This window comes from Somniosus microcephalus, chromosome 7, assembly GCF_052327205.1.
Source record: "Somniosus microcephalus isolate GS21.2 chromosome 7, FLI_Smic_1.0, whole genome shotgun sequence".
Lineage (NCBI taxonomy): Eukaryota > Metazoa > Chordata > Chondrichthyes > Squaliformes > Somniosidae > Somniosus > Somniosus microcephalus.
Genome location: NC_140993.1, coordinates 70,116,997 through 70,136,580, shown reverse-complemented (window position 1 = coordinate 70,136,580; position 19,584 = coordinate 70,116,997). Strand labels below are relative to the sequence as shown.

General features: G+C 46.9%; 1 protein-coding gene across 1 annotated transcript in view; it reads left to right on the top strand.

The window, feature by feature from the left end:
* LOC147114702 (histone-lysine N-methyltransferase SETD2-like) overlaps window positions 1-19,155 on the top strand; it is a 27,081-nt gene extending 7,926 nt beyond the window's left edge. The window contains exons 2-4 of the mRNA XM_085993939.1: window positions 9,705-9,820; window positions 15,954-16,055; window positions 16,944-19,155. Coding sequence (XP_085850065.1) covers window positions 9,705-9,820; window positions 15,954-16,055; window positions 16,944-17,105 — 380 coding nt within the window. The 3' untranslated portion in view covers window positions 17,106-19,155. The remainder of the gene's footprint in view (window positions 1-9,704; window positions 9,821-15,953; window positions 16,056-16,943) is intronic.
* Window positions 19,156-19,584: the final 429 nt, after the last annotated feature.

Genomic DNA, 19,584 nt, shown 5'->3' with positions numbered 1-19,584 from the left:
GGGTTTTTGTTGTTTCTGCCCAATATGTCAGATATTTTTCCTTTTGCTTAGCGACGATTGTGTTGGGTCGAATTCTTTGTGTTACCCTGTCACTGTCCTGGGGCTGGTTATTGTTAGTATTGTTAGTAGTTACTTCACTGAGTCCCAGGACTAGTTGACTGAGGGTATTCTTCTTTATGGTCAGCTCTTGGCATTTCAGGGCGTCGTAGTGATAGCATTGGGGATTGCTCATTTGTAGGTGATTCCAAAATTTGGTGGCTCTTTTTTGGATAGTGATTATTAATGGATATTGGCCTAGTTCCGCCCTGCATGCATTGTTTACTGTTTTCCTTTGAGTCCGGAGGATACTTTTACAGAATTCTGCATGTAGGATCTCAATTGGGTGTTTGTTCCCATTTTGCAAATTCTTGTTGAGTTAGCGGTCCCCATACCTCACTGCCATAGAGTGCAATTGGTTCAATTACTGATTTGAAAATTTTGAGCCAAATGCTAATTGGGATTTCTATTTGGATTGATTTTTTGATGGCATAGAAAGCCCTTCTTGCTTTCTCTTTCAGTTCATTCACAGCCAGTTTGAAGTTTCCCGTAGAACTGATTTTTAAGCCCAAGTATGTGTAGTTAGTGGTTTGTTCAATTTTGGTTGTTCCTACTGTGAAATTTATTTTGGGTCCCTGATGTTTGGATCTTTGCTGGAACACAAGGACTTTGGTTTTTTGGGGATTTATTGTCAGGGCCCAAGTCTGGCAGTACGACTCCAGCAGGTCCAGGTTTTGCTGTAGCCCCTCTTTAGTAGGTGACAGCAGAACCAGGTCGTCTGCATAGAGGAGGAATTTAACCTTGGATTCATATAGGGTGAGGCCGGGTGCTGTAGATTGTTCAAGTAGTTTTGCCAATCCATTTATGTAAATATTAAAGAGTGTCGGTGAGATTGGCGAGCCCTGCGTCACCCCCCGCCCCTGTGGGAAGTATTTTGTTTGTTTGTCTCCAATTTTAACTGCACATTTGTTGTTTGTATACATTGATTTAATTACATCATATGTTTCCCTCCTACCCCACTTTCGATAAGTTTCAGGAATAAACCGTCATGCCAGATGGAGTCGAAAGCCTTCTGGAAATCTACAAAGCATGCGTAGATTTTGCTTTTGTTATTGTGAACGTGTTTTGTCAATTAGGGTCTGTAGGGTGAAGATATGATCGGATGTTCTATAGTTTGGCAGGAATCCAATTTGGCTTTTACTCAAGACATTGTGCTCCTCAAGGAAGTTTATAAGTCTTTTGTTTATGATGCTACAGAATACCTTCCCCAGGTTACTGTTTACACAGATGCCTCGATAGTTGTTTGGGTCGATTTTGTCCCCACTTTTGTATATGGGCGTTATGAGTCCTTTGTTCCAGATATCAGGGAAATAACCGACACTCAGAACCAAGTTGAAGAGTTTTAGGATAGCCAGTTTCATTTTGTTGTCTGTGTGTTTAATCATCTCGTTTAGTATGCCATCTGTCCCGCAGGCTTTTCCTGGTCGCAGGTCCTCTCTGCCCCCCTCTCTCTCTCTCTCTGCCCCCTCTCTCTCTCTCTCTGCCCCCTCTCTCTCTCTCTCTCTGCCCCCCCTCTCTCTCTCTCTCTGCCCCCCCTCTCTCTCTCTCTCTGCCCCCCTCTCTCTCTCTCTCTGCCCCCCCCTCTCTCTCTCTCTGCCCCCCCCCCCCCCTCTCTCTCTCTCTGCCCCCCCCCCTCTCTCTCTCTCTCTGCCCCCCCCCTCTCTCTCTCTCTGCCTCTCTCTCTCTCTCCGCCCCCCCCCCCCCTCTCTCTCTCTGGGACCCCCTCCCTCTCTCTCTGGCCACCCCCTCCCCCTCTCTCATCCCGCTCCCATCATCCGCAAATTTAGAAATTGTGTTTTTGATTCCAAGGTCTAAATCGTTAATATAAATTGTGAACAACAGTGGTCCCAGCACTGATCCTTGTGGAACACCACTACCCACCTTCTGCCACTGTGAATAGCTACCCTTTACCCCACATCTCTGCTTTCTGTCTTGAAGCCAGCTAGCTATCCATTCTGCTATGTCCCCTAACTCCGCGTTCTCTGACCTTGTTCGTCAAGTCTATTATGCCATTCTATGATAAAAAACTGTTATCAGTAAAAATGACCACGAAGCTGTCAGATTGTCGTAAATCCCAACTGGTTCACTAATGTCCTTTCACCGTCTGGCCTATAGGTGACTCCAGTCCCACACTGATATGGTTGACTCTTAACTGCCCTCTGAAGTGGCCTAGCAAGTCACTCAGTTGTATCAAACTGTTCTAAAAAATGAACACATGGACTGCAGCGACTAGGATGACTAATAAATGCAGGCAGTGCCCACAATCCAAGAATGAACTTTTAAAAAGCCATGCTGACACGAGGAGAATGGCCACTTGGGTGAGGTACCGTATACTGGGGAAAGTGCACCCCTTCCACGGAGAATTGAAGGGCGGAATTAAAAAGAGCGGGCCTACAGTTCTATTTCAACTTTCAGATGATGATCCAGCTGTCTGTTTCCTTGCACCAATGTTGGAGGGTGGAGTTGTGCCCCCTGCGGTGCTGTTTGGTTGTTCAGAGCTTTCAGCAAAAAGAATTAATTAAAATAACAAAATTGGAAGTTTTTAAGCTTATGAAGAGAACTGGTGGGGGTCGATCGAGGCAAATTGTTCAATGTGGTGAAAGGTTCAAATCCCAGCGGGCAAGAGTTAAAAATGGGGAAAGCAGGAGTAGGAATCATAGAATGGTTACAGCACGGAAGAAGGCCATTCGGCCCGTCGAGCCCGTGCCAGCTCTCTGCAAGAGCACTTCAGCTCATCCCACTCCCCCGTCCTTTCCCCGTAGTCGTGCAAAATTTTTTCCTTCAGGTACTTATCCAACTCCCTTTTGAAAGGTAAGATTGAGTCTGCCTCCACCGCCCTTTCAGGCAGTGCATTCCAGATCTTAACCACTCGCTGTGTAAAAAAGTTTTTTCTTGCGTCGCCTTTGGTTCTTTTGCCCATCACATTAAATCTGTGTCCTCTGGTTCTCGACCCTTCCGCCAATGGGAACCGTTTCTCTCTCTCTACTCTGTCTAGACCCTTCACGATTTTGAACACCTCTATCAAATCTCCCCTCAATCTTCTCTGCTCTAAGGAGACAACCCCAGCTTCTCCAATCTATCCACGTAACTGAAGTCCCTCATTCCTGGAATCATTCTCGTAAATCTTTTCTGCACCTTCTCTAAGGCCTTCACATCCTTCCTAAAGTGTGGTGCCCAGAACTGGACACAGTACTCCAGTTGGGGTCGAACCAGTGTTTTATATAAGTTCATTATAATTTCCACACTTGTACTCTATACCTCTATTTATGAAGCCCAGGATCCCGTAAGTCTTTTTAACTGCTTTCTCAACCTGCCCTGCCACCTTCAACGATTTGTGCACATATACCCCCAGGTCTCTCTGTTCGTGCACCCCCTTTAGGATTGTACCATTTAGTTTATATGTCCCCTCCAACTTCCTTTTCTGGCTCCCATGTTAACTGATATTATTAACAGTTCTCTCTCCTCAGGTACTGTCTCCCTCGCCCTCAAATCTGCCGTCATCACCCCTCCTCAAAAAACCAAACATTGATCCCTCTGTCCTTGTAAACTACCGCCCCATCTCCAACCTCCCTTTCCTCTCAAGTCCTTGAACGTGTTGTTGCATCCTAAATCTGTGCCCATCTTTCCTGAAATTCCATGTTTGAATCCCTCCAATCAGGTTTCCCGCCCTTGCCACAGTACCGAAACGGCTCTCATCAAAGTCTCAAATTACATCCTTTGTGACTGTGACAAAGGTAAACTATCCCTCCGCATCCTTCTTGACTTGTCTGCAGCCTTTGACATGGTTGACCACTCCATCCTTCTCCAACACCTCTCCACTGTCGTCCAGCACTCGCCTGGTTCCATTCTTATCTAGCTAATCGTAACCAGAGAATCCCCTGCAACAGCTTCTCTTCCTGCTCACCGCACCATTACCTCTGGTGTCCCCCGAAGATCTATCCTTGCCCCCCCTCCTATTTCTCATCTACATGTTGCCCCTTGGCGACATCATCCGAAAACTCAGCGTCAGTTTCCACATGTACGCTGACGACACCCAGCTCTACCTCACTACCTCTTCTCTCGACCCCGCCATGGTCTCTAAATTGTCGGACTGCTTGTCCGACATAGTTCTGGATGAGCAAAAATTTTCTTCAATTAAATATTGGGAAGACCAAAGCCGTTGTTTTTGGTCCCCGCCACAAACTCCATTCCCTAGCCACTGACTCCATCCCTCTCCCTAACATCTGTCTGAGGCTTGGTGTCATATTTGACCCTGAAATGAGCTTCTGACCACATATCCGCAGCATAACAAAGACCGCCTACTTCACTTCTGTAACATCGCCCGTCTCCACCCTTGCCTCAGCTCATCCGCTGCTGAAACCCTCATCCATGCTTTTGCTACCTCTAGACTTGACTATTCCAACGCACTCCTGGCTGGCCTCCCACATTCCACCCTACGTAAACTTGAAGTCATCCAAAACTTGGCTGCCCGCGTCCTAACTCGCACCAAGCCCTGTTCGCCCATCACCCCTGTGCTCGCTGACCTACATTGGCTCCCGGTTAAGCAGCGCCTCGATTTCAAAATTCTCATCCTTGTTTTCAAATCCCTCCATGGCCTCGTCCCTTCCTATCTCTGTAATCTCCTTCAGCCCCCGCAAACCTTTCTAATACCTCTTCTTTCAATGTTTATCCTATCAAGTGTCTCCACTACCACCCTCCTTCACTATGCCTGGCAGCATCCTCTTCCTTGGTGAAGACAGATGCAAAGTACTCATTTAGTACCTCAGCCATACCCCCTACCTCCATGCGTAGGTCTCCTTTTTGGTCCCTAATCGGCCCCACCCCTCCTCTTACTACCCTTTTACTATTTATATGCCTGTAGAAGACTTTTGGATTACCTTTTATGTTGGCTACCATTCTATTCTCATACCCTCTCTTTGCCCCTCTTACTTTCTTTTTCACTTCTCCTCTGACCTTTCTATATATAGCCTGATTCTCGGATGTATTTTGCAACCTGACATCTGTCATACGCGCCCTTTTTCTGCTTCTTCATATTCTCTATTTGTTTCGTCATCCAGGGAACCCTGACTTTAGTTGCCCCTGCCTTTCCCCCTAGTGGGAATGTACCTCATCTGTACCTGAACTATTTCCTCTTTAAAGGCAGCCCATTGTTCCATTACAGTTTTGCCTGCCAATCTTTGATTCCAGTTTACCCGGGCCAGATTCGTTCTCATCCCACTGCAATTGGTCCTCCCCCCAGTTAAACATTTTTACTCTAGATTGCACCCTGTCCTTTTCCATAGCTAATTTAAACCTTATTTGTTCATCCCTGTTTGCCATAAAAATAAAACAAAAAAGGTGACTCAACCGTGGCTAACAAGGAAAATTAGGGATAGCATAAGATCCAAGGAGAGGACATATAATTTGGCCAGAAAAAGCAGCAAACCTAAGGAATGGAAGCAGTTTAGGATTTCGCAAAGGAGGACAAAAGGATTAATTAAGAGGGGGGAAATAGATTGAGAGTAAGCTTGCAGGGAACATAAAAACTGACTGTAAAAGCTTCTATAGACATGTGAAGAGAAAAAGATTGATGAAGTCAAGCGTAGGTCCCTTGCAGTCAGAATCAGGGGGAATTTATAATGGGGAACAAAGAAATGGCAGACCAATTAAATACATACTTTGGTTCTGTCTTCACAAAGGAAGACACAAATAACCTCCCAGAGATGTTGGGGAACATAGGGTCTAATGAGAGGGAGGAATTGAATGAAATCAATATTGTTAGGGAAATTGACGGGATTGAAGGCCGATAAATCCCCAGAGCCTGATAATCTGCATCCTAGGGTACTTAAGGAAGTGGCCCTAGAAATAGTAGATGCATTGTTGGTCATCTTTCTAAATTCTATAGACTTGAACGTCCATTATAAAAGACGTAATAGCAGAGCACTTGGAAAACAGTGACAGGATCGTACAAAGTCAACATGGATTTTCAAAAGGTAAATCATGCTTGACTAATCTGGAATTTTTTGAGGATGTAACTGGTAGAATAAAAATGGGGAGAACCAGTGGATGTGGTGTATTTGGACTTTCAGAAGGCTTTCGATAAGGTCCCGCATAAGAGATTAGCGTGCAAAGTTAAAGCACATGGGATTGGGGGTAAGGTACTGTCTTGGATAGAGAACTGGTTGGCAGACAGGAAGCAAAGAGTTGGAATAAGCGGGTCTTTTTCCGAGTGGCAGGCAGTGACTAGTGGGGTACCGCAGGGATCGGTGCTAGGACTCCAGCTATTCACAACATACATTAATGATCTAGACGAGGGAACTAGATGTAATATCACCAAGTTTGCAGACGACACAAAGCTGGGTGGGCGTGTGTGCTGTGAGGAGGATGCCGAGAAACTCCAGGATGATTTGGACAGGTTGGGTGATTGGCAGATGCATGGCAAATGCAGTATAATGTGGTTAAATGCGAGGTTATCCACTTTGGTGGCAAAAACAGGAAGATAGATTATTATCTGAACAGCAATAGATTGGGAAAAGGGGAAGTGCAACGAGACCTGGGTGACCTTGTGCACCAGTCGCTGAAGGTAAGCATGCAGGTGCAGCAGGCGGTTAAGAAGGCAAATGGTATGTTGGCCTTCATAGCGAGAGGAATTGAGTACAGGAGCAAGGATGTCTTGCTGCAGTTGTACAGGGCCTTGGTGAGACCACACCTTGAGTATTGTGTGCAGTTTTGGTCGCCTTATCTGAGGAAGGATGTTCTTGCCATGGAGAGAGTGCAGCGAAGATTCACCAGACTGATACCTGGGATGGCAGGAATGACGTATGAGGAGAGATTGGCTCGATTAGGCTTATATTCGCCAGAGTGTAGAAGAATGGGCAGTAGACAGAAAGCTGGAAACATCTGTGGTAGGAAACAGCCTAACATCTGTGGTAGGTAAAATTTTGGAGTCCATTATTAAGGAGACAGTAACAGGACATTTGGATAATCATAATTTAATAGGACAAAGTCAGCATGGTTTTATGAAGGGGAAGTCATGTTTGACAAATTTGCTGGAGTTCTTTGAGGAAGTAACATATAGGGTGGATAAAGGGGAACCAGCGGACGTAGTGTATTTAGACTTCCAAAAGGCATTTGACAAGGTGCCACACAAAAGATTATTGCTTAAGATAAAACATCACGGGATTGGGGGTAATATTCTGGCATGGATAGAGGATTGGCTATCTAACAGAAGGCAGAGAGTTGGGATAAATGGTTCATTCTCAGACTGGCAATCAGTAACTAGTGGTGTTCCGCAGGGGTCAGTGCTGGGTCCCCAACTCTTTACAATCTATATTAACGATTTGGAGGAGGGGACCGAGTGTAACATATCAAAGTTTGCAGATGATACTAAGATGGGAGGGAAAGTAGTGAGTGAGGAGGACATAAAAAACCTGCAAGGGGACATAGACAGGCTAAGTAAGTGGGCAGAGATTTGGCAGATGGAATACAATACTGGAAAGTGTGAGGTTATGCACTTTGGCAGGAAAAATCGTAGAGCAAGTTATTATCTTAGTGGCAAGAAACTGGAAAGTACTGAAGTACAAAGGGATCTGGGGGTCCTGGTGCACGAAACTCAAAAGGTTAGTATGCAGGTGCAGCAAGTGATTAAGAAGGCCAATGGAATGTTGGCTTTCATTGCTAGGGGGATAGAATATAAAAATAGGGAGGTATTGCTTCAGTTGTACAAGGTATTGGTGAGACCGCACCTGGAATACTGCGTACAGTTTTGGTGTCCATACTTAAGAAAGGACATACTTGCTCTCGAGTCAGTGCAAAGAAGGTTCACTCGGTTAATCCCGGGGATGAGGGGATGGACATATGAGGAGAGGTTGAGTAGATTGGGACTCTACTCAATGGAGTTCAGAAGAATGAGAGGCGATCTTATTGAAACATATAAGATTGTGAAGGGGTTGGATCGGGTGGATGCGGGGAAGATGTTCCCGATGATGGGTGAAACTAGAACTAGGGGGCATAGTCTTAGAATAAGGGGCTGCTCTTTCAAAACTGAGATGAGGAGGAACTACTTCACTCAGAGGGTGGTAGGTCCATGGAATATGCTGCCCCAAAAAGCTGTAGAAGCTACATCATTACATAAATTTAAAACAGAAATAGACAGTTTCCTAGAAGTAAAGGGAATTAAGGGTTACGGGGAGCGGGCAGGAATTTGGACATGAGTCTAGGTTCGGATCGGTTATGGCCCTGTGAGTAGCGGAGCGGGCCCAGGGGCCATGTAGCCTGATCCTGCTCCTATTTCGTGTGTCTAATTCTGTTAGATTCAGGAGATGGTTCTGTGATAGTAGATTGGCGGTTAGGATCAGATCAGCCATGGTCTTATTGAATGGCGGAGCAGGCTCGAGGGGCCGATTGGCCTACTCCTGCTCCTATTTCTTATGTTCTTATGAGAGGGGATCTCATTGAAACTTATAAAATTCTAACCGGACTAGACAGACTAGATGCAGGAAGGATGTTCCCGATGACGGGGGAGTCCAGAACCAGGGGTCACAGTCTAAGGATAAGGGGTAAGGCATTTAGGACTGAGATGAGGAGGAATTTCTTCACCCAGAGAGTGGTGAACCTGTGGAATTCTTTACCATACAAGGCAGTTGAGGCCAATTCATTAAATATATTCAAGGAGTAAAATATATTTCTTACAGCTAAAGGGATCAAGGGATATGGGGAGAAAGCAGGGACAGCGTACTGAATTTGGATGATCAGCCATGATCTCATTAAATGGCGGAACAAGCTCGAGAGGCCGAATGGCCTACTCCTGCTGCTATCTTCTATGTTTCTATGTTATACTATGATCACTGTTCCCTAAATGTTCACCTACTGACACTTGCTCCATTTGACCTACCTCATTCACCAGAACCAGATCCAGCAATGCCTCCTCCCTCATCGGGCCGGAAACATACTGATCAAGAAAGTTCTCATGAACACACTTCAGAAATTCTTCCCCTTCTCTGCCCTTTACACTATTACGATCTCAGTCTAGATTAGGATAGTTGAAGTCCCCCCATTATCACTACTCTACAGTTCTTGCACCTCTCTGTAATTTCACTGCAAATTTGCTCCTCCATATCTTTCCCACTATTTGGTGGTCTATAGAATACACCTAGTAGTGTAATGACACCTCTATTATTTCTTAACTCTAGCCATATAGATTCTGTCCTTGACCCCTCCAGGACATCCTCCCTCTCCAGCACTGTAACATTCTCCTTAACAAATACTGCCACACCACCTCCTATCTCTCCTGGGTAGATGGGAGACTTATTTTCACCTGAAGGAGAATAGTGTAGGGGAATAATTTAGCAGGAAAAGATGAGGATAATTGGGGCGAGGTAAATGGGGTTAAGATGCAATTGGATGTGTTGCTCGGGAGAGAATGGGTTAAGGGATATGGTGAACAAATCAGCTCAGGCCAATCCAAAGGACTTCTTGGGTTAATGGCCTTTTCATATTTTATGTTGCTGAGTGTTGTTGGGATTACAACCGGGTGAGTGCTGATTTCCGCCAGGTAACTCCTGCCTAGCCCGGTGCGATCTGGAAATCCAGCTCTAACTAGTTACCTTACTACATTTTTATTTTTGAAGTCACCAAAATACCTTCAATTCTCCTGTTACAGTCATCCAAGAAAAAGCCTAAAACTGCAGAGGCCGACACCTCGAGCGAGCTCGCCAAGAGGAGCAAAGAGATGTTCAGGAAGGAGGTAAGTCTGCACCGCGGAAAGTTTGGCTCTTCTCCCTCCGCCTCCATTCCCCCGCCCCACTTAGCATCCCAGTTAGGAAAAAGATTCCATGCTATTGTTTGAAGACAAGCAGCGAGTTCTCGGTGTCCTGGCCAACATTCCTCCCTCAATCAACATCAAGAACAAATCAATTGTTGCACCTTTCCGTGCACAAAATGACTGCCATGTTTGCCGACTTAACGATGACTGCACTTCACAAGTAATTCATTGGATATAAAGCATTTCCTGAGAGGTATCATTAAAGTGCTTTATAAATGTAAGTTTGATTTATTTTTCTCTCTTTTTCATATATATTTTATTTATTTATTTGTGTTGCACAGTGCAGATGTAAAGCTAAGGAAGTTAGCAGTCAGAATGGAAATCAGGAGGGGGTTGGGGAGAACCGGAGGGCAATTGAGTTGTGGGACAAGCTACTAGGGAAGTACTGTACATTAAAGTTGTCAGTATGAATGTTTTTGAGTCAACTGGATATATTTCTAAAGAAAGAAAGGATTGAGGGAGATGGTGACAAGCTTGTGGGGAGGTGGGCTTCATTTGTTGGACGGCACGGCATGAGAAGAAAAATTCAGCACTCGCTTTTAATAAGTGACTCATTGACTGAATTGCAAATAGGCTGTTAATTCCGTGAACGTTCCTTCTTGCTTTTCTTGTGAGCATAACCCCAGCTCTCAAATGTGCCATGTCCTCTGAGCACCGCATTCTCGGAAGGATGTGAAGACCTAGAGAGGGTGCAGAAAAGATTTAGGAGAATGATTCCAGGAATGAGGAACTTCAGTTACGTTGATAGTCTGGAGAGGCTGGGGTTGTTCTCCTTGGAGCAGAGAAGATTGAGAGGAGATTTGATAGAGGTGTTCAAAATCATGAGTGGTCTAGACCGAGTAAATAGAGAGCAACTGTTCCCATTGGCGGAGGGGTCGAGTACCAGAGGACACAGATTTAAGGTGATTGGCAAAAGAACCAAAGGCAACGTAAGAAAAAACTTTTTTACGCAGCAAGTGGTTAAAATCTGGAATGCACTGCCTGAAAGGTGGTGGAGGCAGATTCAATCATGGCTTTCAAAAGGGAATTGGATAAGCATCTGAAGGAACGAAATTTGCAGGGCTACAGGGAATGGACGGAGGAGTGGGACTAGCTGAAGTGCTCTTGCAGAGAGCCGGCACGGGCTCGACGGGCCGAATGGCCTCCTGTGCTGTAAACATTCCATGATTCTATGCCTGTACCCCTGCTTCCCATGGATGTGCCCCCCCTCTCAAGAACGTAACCTAATCTCCTACGGACATGATCCCCTCCTAAGGATGCACCCCCATCTCTCATAAATAAGACCTCCTCCCATGGATGTATCCATCTCTCATGGGCAGGACCCCCCTCCCTTGATGTACCCCCATCTCTAATGCACATGCCCTCCGCAACGCGTTCTCTCATGGGTGTCCCTCGATGTCCTGACGAGGTGGTGGTGAGTCGTCTTATGTCCGTGTGGTGAACGTGTTACCACAGTGCTGTTGGGGATTTCCAGGATATTAACCCAGCGCCAATGAAGGAAGAGCGGTATTTGTCTAAGTCAGGATGGTGTGTGACTTGAAGGTGATGGTGTTGCCATGCATCTGCTGCCCTTGCCCTTCTAGGCAGTGGAGGTTGCGGGTTTGGGAGGTGCTGCCGAAGAAGCCTTGGCAACTTGCTGTAGTGCATCTGTAGATAGTACACACCACGGTATGCCGGTGGTGGAGGGAGTGGATGTTTAGGCTAGTGGGTGAAATGTCAGGCTAGACCAAATGTTAGCAGGTCCCAGCCCAACTGAATCTTATCTCACTACTTCAAAAATTCTCTTTCTTTGCCAAAAGGCTGGCATGTCATCGACTGGATATTGGGCGAGGACGGGATCTGGCATGGCTGCAATGCTTGCGTCCCATAACCGACGCGCCTACTGGTAATCAACAGCCTGTTCCGAGTTAGATAATGTTAGTCGGCGAGGCTGTGGTGGCCGGGGGTGGGGGACAAATTGCCTTCCGACCCGCTGGAAACAGTAGCGGCAGGGTCAGGCCCCCCGCCCCACAGTTGAATGGCCTGCAGACACTCGCTCATGCGTGAATAGTTGCAAGGCATCATGGTGCAATCGACACCCGTGGTTCCACACCCCAGCAAGAGCCAGCTCCTTCAGTTGTAGATGAGGGGGGAAAGGAAGAGGAGGGTGGTGGGAGAGAGATTTAAAAAGCACTGGAGAAACATGCCAGGTCAGACAGCAAAAAATAATAAAAGCTGGCCAATGTTTAGGGTGGGCCCCATCGTCACAACTTGTTGTGAGGGTAGGTGTGGCTTTCAAAGGACAGCCCAAAACAAATAGAGGGAGCACGTAAACACAGTGCGTTTCAGAGCCTGTAAATAGGCTTTTTAAAAATGTATGGCCACAGGGTGTGAAGGGCACTAAACTACTGAGGTCACCCCAGGCAGGCGTGCAAGGGAGCGTGAGTTTACACAGCTGCAGAATGAATGGGAGCATGGGTGTTATTTTATCCTTCAGGAAGTGTTATTCCTGAATTTGAGGACACATTCTGGGAGTGCTCCAGTTCATTAAGTGATTCAATATCTTAACAACTTTGTCTTCTCCCCTTCAAGTCACCCACTCCAGACACTTGAGCCCATAATCTAGGCTGACACTCCAGTGCAGTACTGAGGGAGTGCCGTGCAGTCAGAGCGGACCAGACATTAAACCGAGGCCCCGTCTGCTCTCTCTGGGGAATGCAAAAGATTCCATGATACTATTTGAAGAAGAGTTAGGGTAGTTCTCCCCGGTGTCCTGGCCAATATTTAACCCTCAACCAACATTGCTAAAAACAGATTATCTGGTCATTGATGTAATTACTGTTTGTGGGACCTTGCTGTGTGTAAATTGGTGCCGTGTTTCATATATTACAAGTGACTACTACAACAACGTGCATTTATATCGCGCCTTTAACGTAGTAAAACGTCCCAAGACGCTTCACAGGAGTGTTATCAAACAAAATTTGACACCGAGCCTCATGAGATATTAGGGCAGAAAGAGGGAGGTTTTAAGGAGCCTCTTAAAGGAGGATAGAGAGATGGATGGTTTAGGGAGGGAATTCCAGAGTTTAGGGCCTAGACAGCTGAAGGCACGGCTGCCAATGGTGGAGCGATTCAAATTGGGGATGCGCAAGAGGCCAGAAATGGAGGAGCGCGGAGATCTCGGAGGGTTGTAGGACTGGAGGAGATTACAGAGATGGGGAGGGGCGAGGCTATGGAGCGATTTGAAAACCAGGATGAGCATTTTTAAATCGAGGCGTTGCTTAACCAAGAGCCAATGTACATCAGCAAGCACAGGGGTGATGGGTGAACAGGACTTGGTGCGAGTTTGGATTGTGGCAGCAGAGATGTGGGTGAGCAGGGGAAGATGGGAGGTCGGCCGGGAGTGCGTTGGAATAGTCAAGTCTAGCGCTAACGAGGGTTTCAGCAGCAGATGAACTGAGGCAGGGGTGGAATCGGGCGATGTTACGTAAGTGGAAATAGGCAGTCTTCGTGATGATGGTGCAGATATGTGGTCGGAAGCTCATCTCAACTACACTTCAAAAGTACTTCATTGACTGTAAAGCACTCTGGGACATCCTGAGTATAGGAACAGGAGTAGGCCATTTAGCCCCTTTGAGCCTGCTCCACCATTCAATTAGAATCTTGGCTGATCTGCATCTTAACTCCATTTTCAATGCCTTTGTTACCTAACAAAAATCTATTGATTGCAGTCTTGAAAATTTCAATTGACCCAGCATCCACAGCCCTTTGGGGGAGAGAGTTCCAGATTTCCACCACCCTTTGTATAAAAGTGCTTCCTGACTTCACCCCTGAATGACATGGCTCTAATTTTAATCCCCCATCCAAGGAAATCGTTTCTCTGTATCTACCCTATCAAATCCTTTTATCATTACTAACACCTTGATCAGATCGCCTTGCAACTGTCTAAACTTAAGCGAATACAAGCCAAGTTTATGCAACCTGTCCTCATAATCTAACTGTTTATGCCCTGGTATCATTCTGGTGAAGCTGCAATGCATCCCCTCCAAGGCCAATATATCTTTCCTGAGGAGCGGTGCCCAGAATTGAACACCGTATTCCAGATGGAGTCTGACCCAAGGCTCTGTACAACTGAAGCATCACCTCCTCCCCTTTGTATTCCGGCCCCTTTGAGATGAAGGTCAACATTCCATTAGCCTTTCTGATTGCTTTTTGTACCTGTCCAGCCCACTAGCTTTAAATGATTTGTGTACCTGAACACCCAAATCCTTTTCCTTGTCCAAGGCCAATATATCGTTTTTGATGTGCGGTGCCCAAAACTCCACGTGATATCAAGAAACGGCTGAGCGCACTGGATACAGCAAAGACTATGGGCCCCGACAACATTCTGGCTATCATGCTGAAGACGTGTGCTCCAGAACTAGCCGCGCCTCTAGCCAAGCTGTTCCAGTACAGCTACAACACTGGCATCTATCCGACAATGTGGAAAACTGCCCAGGTATGTCCTGTCCACAAAAAGCAGGACAAATCCAATCCAGCCAATTACCGCCCCATCAGTCTGCTCTCGATCATCAGCAAAGTGATGGAAGCTGTCATCGACCGTGCTATCAAGTGGCACTTACGCACCAATAACCTGCACACCGATGCCCAGTTTGGGTTCCGCCAAGACCACTCGGCTCCCGACCTCATTACAGCCTTGGTCCAAACATGGACAAAAGAGCTGAATTCCAGAGGTGAGGTGAGAGCGACTGCCCTTGACATCAAGGCAGCATTTGACCGAGTGTGGCATCAAGGAGCCCTAGCAAAACTGAAGTCAATGGGAATCGGTGGGAAAATGCTCTAATGGCTGGAGTCATATTTAGCACAAAGGAAGATAGTTGTGGTGATTGAAGGTCAATCATCACAGCCCCAGGACCTCGCTGCAGGAGTTCCTCAAGGCAGTGTCCTAGGCCCAACCATCTTCAGCTGCTTCATCAATGACCTTCCCTCCAACATAAGGTCAGAAATGGGAATGTTCGCTGATGACTGCACAATGTTCAGTGCCATTCACAGCTCCTCAGATAATGAAGCAGTCCATGCCCGCATACAAGAAGACCGGACGACGTTCAGGCTTGGGCTGATAAGTGGCAGGTAACATTCACGCCACAGAAGTGCCAGGCAATGACTGTCTCCAACAAGCGAGAGTCTAACCACCTCCCCATGACATTCAACGGCATTACCATCACCGAATCCCCCACCATCAACATCCTGGGGGTTACTATTGACCAAAAACTTAACTGGACCAGCCACATAAATACTGTGGTCAGAGGCTAGGTATTCTGAGGCGAGTGTCTCACCTCCTGACTCCCCAAAGCCTTTCCACCATCTACAAGGCACAAGTAAGGACTGTGATGGAATACTCTCCACTTGCCTGGATGAGTGCAGCTCCAACAACACTCAAGAAGCTCGACACCATCCAGGACAAAGCAGCCCGCTTGATTGGCACCCCATCCACCACCTTAAACATTCACTCCCTCCACCACCGGCGTACCGTGGCTGCAGTGTGTACCATCTACAAGTTGCACTGCAGCAACTCGCCAAGGCTTCTTCGGCAGCACCTCCCAAACCCGCGACCTCTTCCACCTAGAAGAACAGGGCAGCAGGCGCATGGGAACATCATCACCTCCGAGTTCCCCTCCAAGTCACACACCATCCTGACTTAGAAGTATATCGCCGATCCTTCATCGTCACTGGGTCAAAATCCTGGAACTCCCTACCAGACAACACTGTGGAAGTACCTTCACCACACGGACTGCAGCGGTTCAAGAAGGCGGCTCACCACCACCTTCTCAAGGGCAATTAGGGATGGGAAATAAATGCTAGCCTTACCAGCAACGCCCAAATCCCATGAACGAATAAACAAAAAAGGTGCTGTATAAATGCAAGCGGTTTCTTACTGTAGGGTGAGCAGTACCCAAAGCATCAATAGCCCAGTGATGGTCTTGGTTGGGGTGTGGGGGGAGGTTGAGGGGGAATACCCACCGTGGAAGGGAATCATTCTACCTTTTGTCCATAGTCTCGCTTCCTCTCTTTCCAGATCTCCCAGTTCATCGTTCTGTGCCTGAATCCCTACCGGAAACCAGACTGTAAATTAGGAAGAATCGTAGCGACTGAGGATTTCAAACATCTAGCTCGGAAGGTAAGGGCACAGAAAACTTATTTTAGCTGCGATGTGGGATTTGTTTTCTGAGGCCCCATTGGAAAATGGCATGTCCGACAGACCCCGCTGATGGCCCTGTGCCCGATTGCACTGCATATTGGTACTGAGGCACACGGACAAGGAAGAGGCCGTCAGCAGTTGGTGCCGAGTTAGCTGACCTCTGCCTGGGGAGTGGACTGGCTACAGTTAATCTCGTCAACTTTCGGGCTGGGTTGGCGGGAGGGTGTGGGGGCAAAATCAGCCCTGGTGGAATGTGCATTTGTCAGCGTCGGGTCATGCACAGCCAGGGCAACCCTCACGGTCAAACAGTCTGCCGGTTCCCGCTTGTCGAAACTCCCATGTGATAAAATGACCACTTGAGTAAAGTGACTGGGTGCAGTTAGCGCCCATGGATCTGAAACCAAACTCAAAGCCCCAGCGAGAATGAGCTTCTTTTGTGAGAGGACGCGAAACTGCATGGAAAATATAACGCAGATAGATAATAACTTTGTTTTCCCCCTCCTCACCTCTCTCTCCCCCCTTCTCCCTTGCCCCCCTCCTCGCCCTCCTCTCCTCCCCCCCCACCCCCTCACTCGCCCCCCCTACCCTCTCACTCCCCCCCTACCCCCTCACTCGCCCCCCTACCCCCCTCACTCGCCCCCCTACCCCCTCACTCGCCCCCCTACCCCCTCACTCGCCCCCCTACCCCCTCACTCGCCCCCCCACCCCCTCACTCGCCACACCCTCACTCGCCCCCCCCCTACCCCCTCACTCGCCCCCCCTACCCCCTCACTCGCCCCCCCCCTACCCCCTCACTCGCCCCCCCCTACCCCCTCACTCGCCCCCCTACCCCCTCCCTCCCTCTTCCCTCTTTTCTCTCTCATGCAGTTGACACACGGTGTCATGAACAAGGAGCTGAAACAGTGCAAGAATCCCGAGGATCTGGAGTGCAATGAAAACGTGAAGCATAAAACCAAGGAATACATCAAGAAGTACATGCAGAAATTCGGCACCATCTACAAGCCTAAAGAAGAACCAGATGTGGATTGAATAATAAACCCCTCTCTATTCCCCCTCCCCCAGCCCTGCCCCGCCCCTGAGCAAAAACCCATGTGAATCTATAACCAGCTTCTCAATCTCATAGCTATCTGTATTATACTGTTTTAACGCATATGTGAATATATTGAGAAGGCATAGAAACCACTTCTAGTTAACGACTTGTCCCTGTTCACTTTGACGATTACATTTTTGAGGGGGGGGAGGTTGCGGGGTCGGGGGGGGGTTTCATCATTCTCCCTCTTTTACTGTGTAAATACTATAGTATTGGTTAGATATCAACTTGGTCTGACTGTATATCACCGACAGTCAGCGGAAAACTGTCGTACTTTAAAAAAATCATTTTACTGTATTAAATTTTTACGGACTTTTTTATGTAAAGAAAATGTTTAAAAAAAAAAAACTTTTTTTTGCTTACAATTTAATGTTGGCAAAAAGAGAATTGTGACGCGATGAGTGTGTTTTGGAAAAAAAAAGTTTTAAAACCGTTTTTTTTTTGGTTTTTAAAAAAAAAAACTTGTTCGAAATGATCTGTGACTAGTACTGACTTAAAGGTTGCTGTTTTTTTTGTTTGAATAGCGGGCGATGGTGTTTATTCACTGAGTAAAGGAAGATCTTTAGTATCTGGTTAAACAAAATGAATTTTAATTGGGATCACCCTTTCTCTCCCTGTCTCCCTCCCAGAAAACGCAGTGAGTAGCCAGGCCCAACAGGGCAGGAAGTTCCTCGGGTCAGACTTCCCACCCACCCCGGTCTGTTCTGAGCTAGCTGATCTCAGCCACTTTAGGGTGGGTGGGGGGCTTGTTGGTGTTAAAAGGCTCTTCATTTGATTAGGGTTGGGCAGGCTTCTGGCTCTCGCTCACTCACCAGTGCACCCCCCTCTCTCCCCCATCCCTCTCCCACCTCCAGCCACAAAGTGAGATTGTGTGCAAATAGGAACGCGCTCTGTCGGGATGCCCCCCCCGCAGTCGAATAGGCCGTCGACACTAACTTAATCCAGACTTGGAGTGCGGCACCTGTTTCCCTTTGTTGGGATTTGAGTTTTTTTTTAATTGACGTGATTTTGGGAAGGGGCGGTGGGAACAGGAGAGAAGGGATCATCAACAGCTAATTACATTTTTTTCGTAAGGCGCAACTTATTTTTCTGGTTTGTTTCTGATACCGAGCAGTGTTCAATGTTTTGGGCACCACGACCGGTGCTGGCAAAACCGAGTTAGCAAGTCGTTTACAAAATCTCTCTCTCCCCTTCCCCCGCCCCCTCCACCTCCCCCAGCCAATCACACCCCACCCTGGCAAACAATGGGCCGAACTTTCAGCTCTGCTGGGGGCCAGAATGGATCGGCCACTCTACACAGCCCACCTGATTTTTTTTTCCTGTCCGTCGAAGCTAGTGGGCATGGGGTTTGTAACGGGTGGCCGACCCATTGCTGCCCATTTCACTACGTCTCCCCTTCCCCCCCCCCCCCCCCCTCCCTGGCCACAGTTGAAAGTTCTGCCCAAAATTCGTTAGGTGTGGCCATTTTGTTACGTGAGTCAATCTGATATTTAAAAGAATTGTTTGATTTAGGTGGTATTTTTTTTAATTATTCATTAAATTAAAGCTTATTACTGAAGGGGGGGCGGGAGAAAGTAGCAGGAAAGAAGATATATTAATTATTTAGTGGCTGGTAGCAAAAGATTTGAAGGAAAACTCCAGTTTGACGAGCGATTCAATTCTGTACTATAGACTGAAAGATTTTTTTTTAAAAGCACACAGTTCCCCGAGTATTTCTGAAATGGTTCAGCTGTTTTGGAAACCAGTCTTGCAATGACACAAGCTGAGGACTAAGAAGGACCGCTGCTGAATGTTCTCACTCACTCTGTCTCAATCTTTCTCTCTCTCTCTCTCTGGGAAATGGGTTTCAGTGGGTGCACTCTGGTAAGTGGCTTGTGCATTTGTAATTTTACAACTTGCAGAGATTTCACTTGGTGCTAGGAGCTGGATATTTGCAGGGATGAATGTTGTGTATTTTTAAAAGTAAAAAAAAAAATACATTGTTTGAAATCCGCTTGGAGTCTTGCTTTTTAAAAAAAAAAGAACTTCACCACTATTGTTTATAACCATTTATGGTTAAAGTCAGGCTCCTGTAATGTGCAGTGGTTCACACAAGGACAGGAGGGAGGGAGGGGAGGGGATCTGCTTTGACTACTGAAGAAACAGTTGGCTACAGCACTGCATTAGCTCCAGGGCACAGATAAGGGACATTGAGAGGCTGTAACTTGAAAGGTGATACTAAAGAATATTCTCACACCATGAAATGTACAAAGGGTTGCTGCTGGTTTCATTAAACTTTATGCTAAAACACCACATTGTGCAAGAGTGTAAAAGGAGACTATTTTGCTCGTGCACTCCCTCTTTTATCTCTGCAACTCTGAGTTCTCATGTTTTCTATCTGCATACTCTGCGTGCTTTCTATTTGGTGTGTGTGCTCTC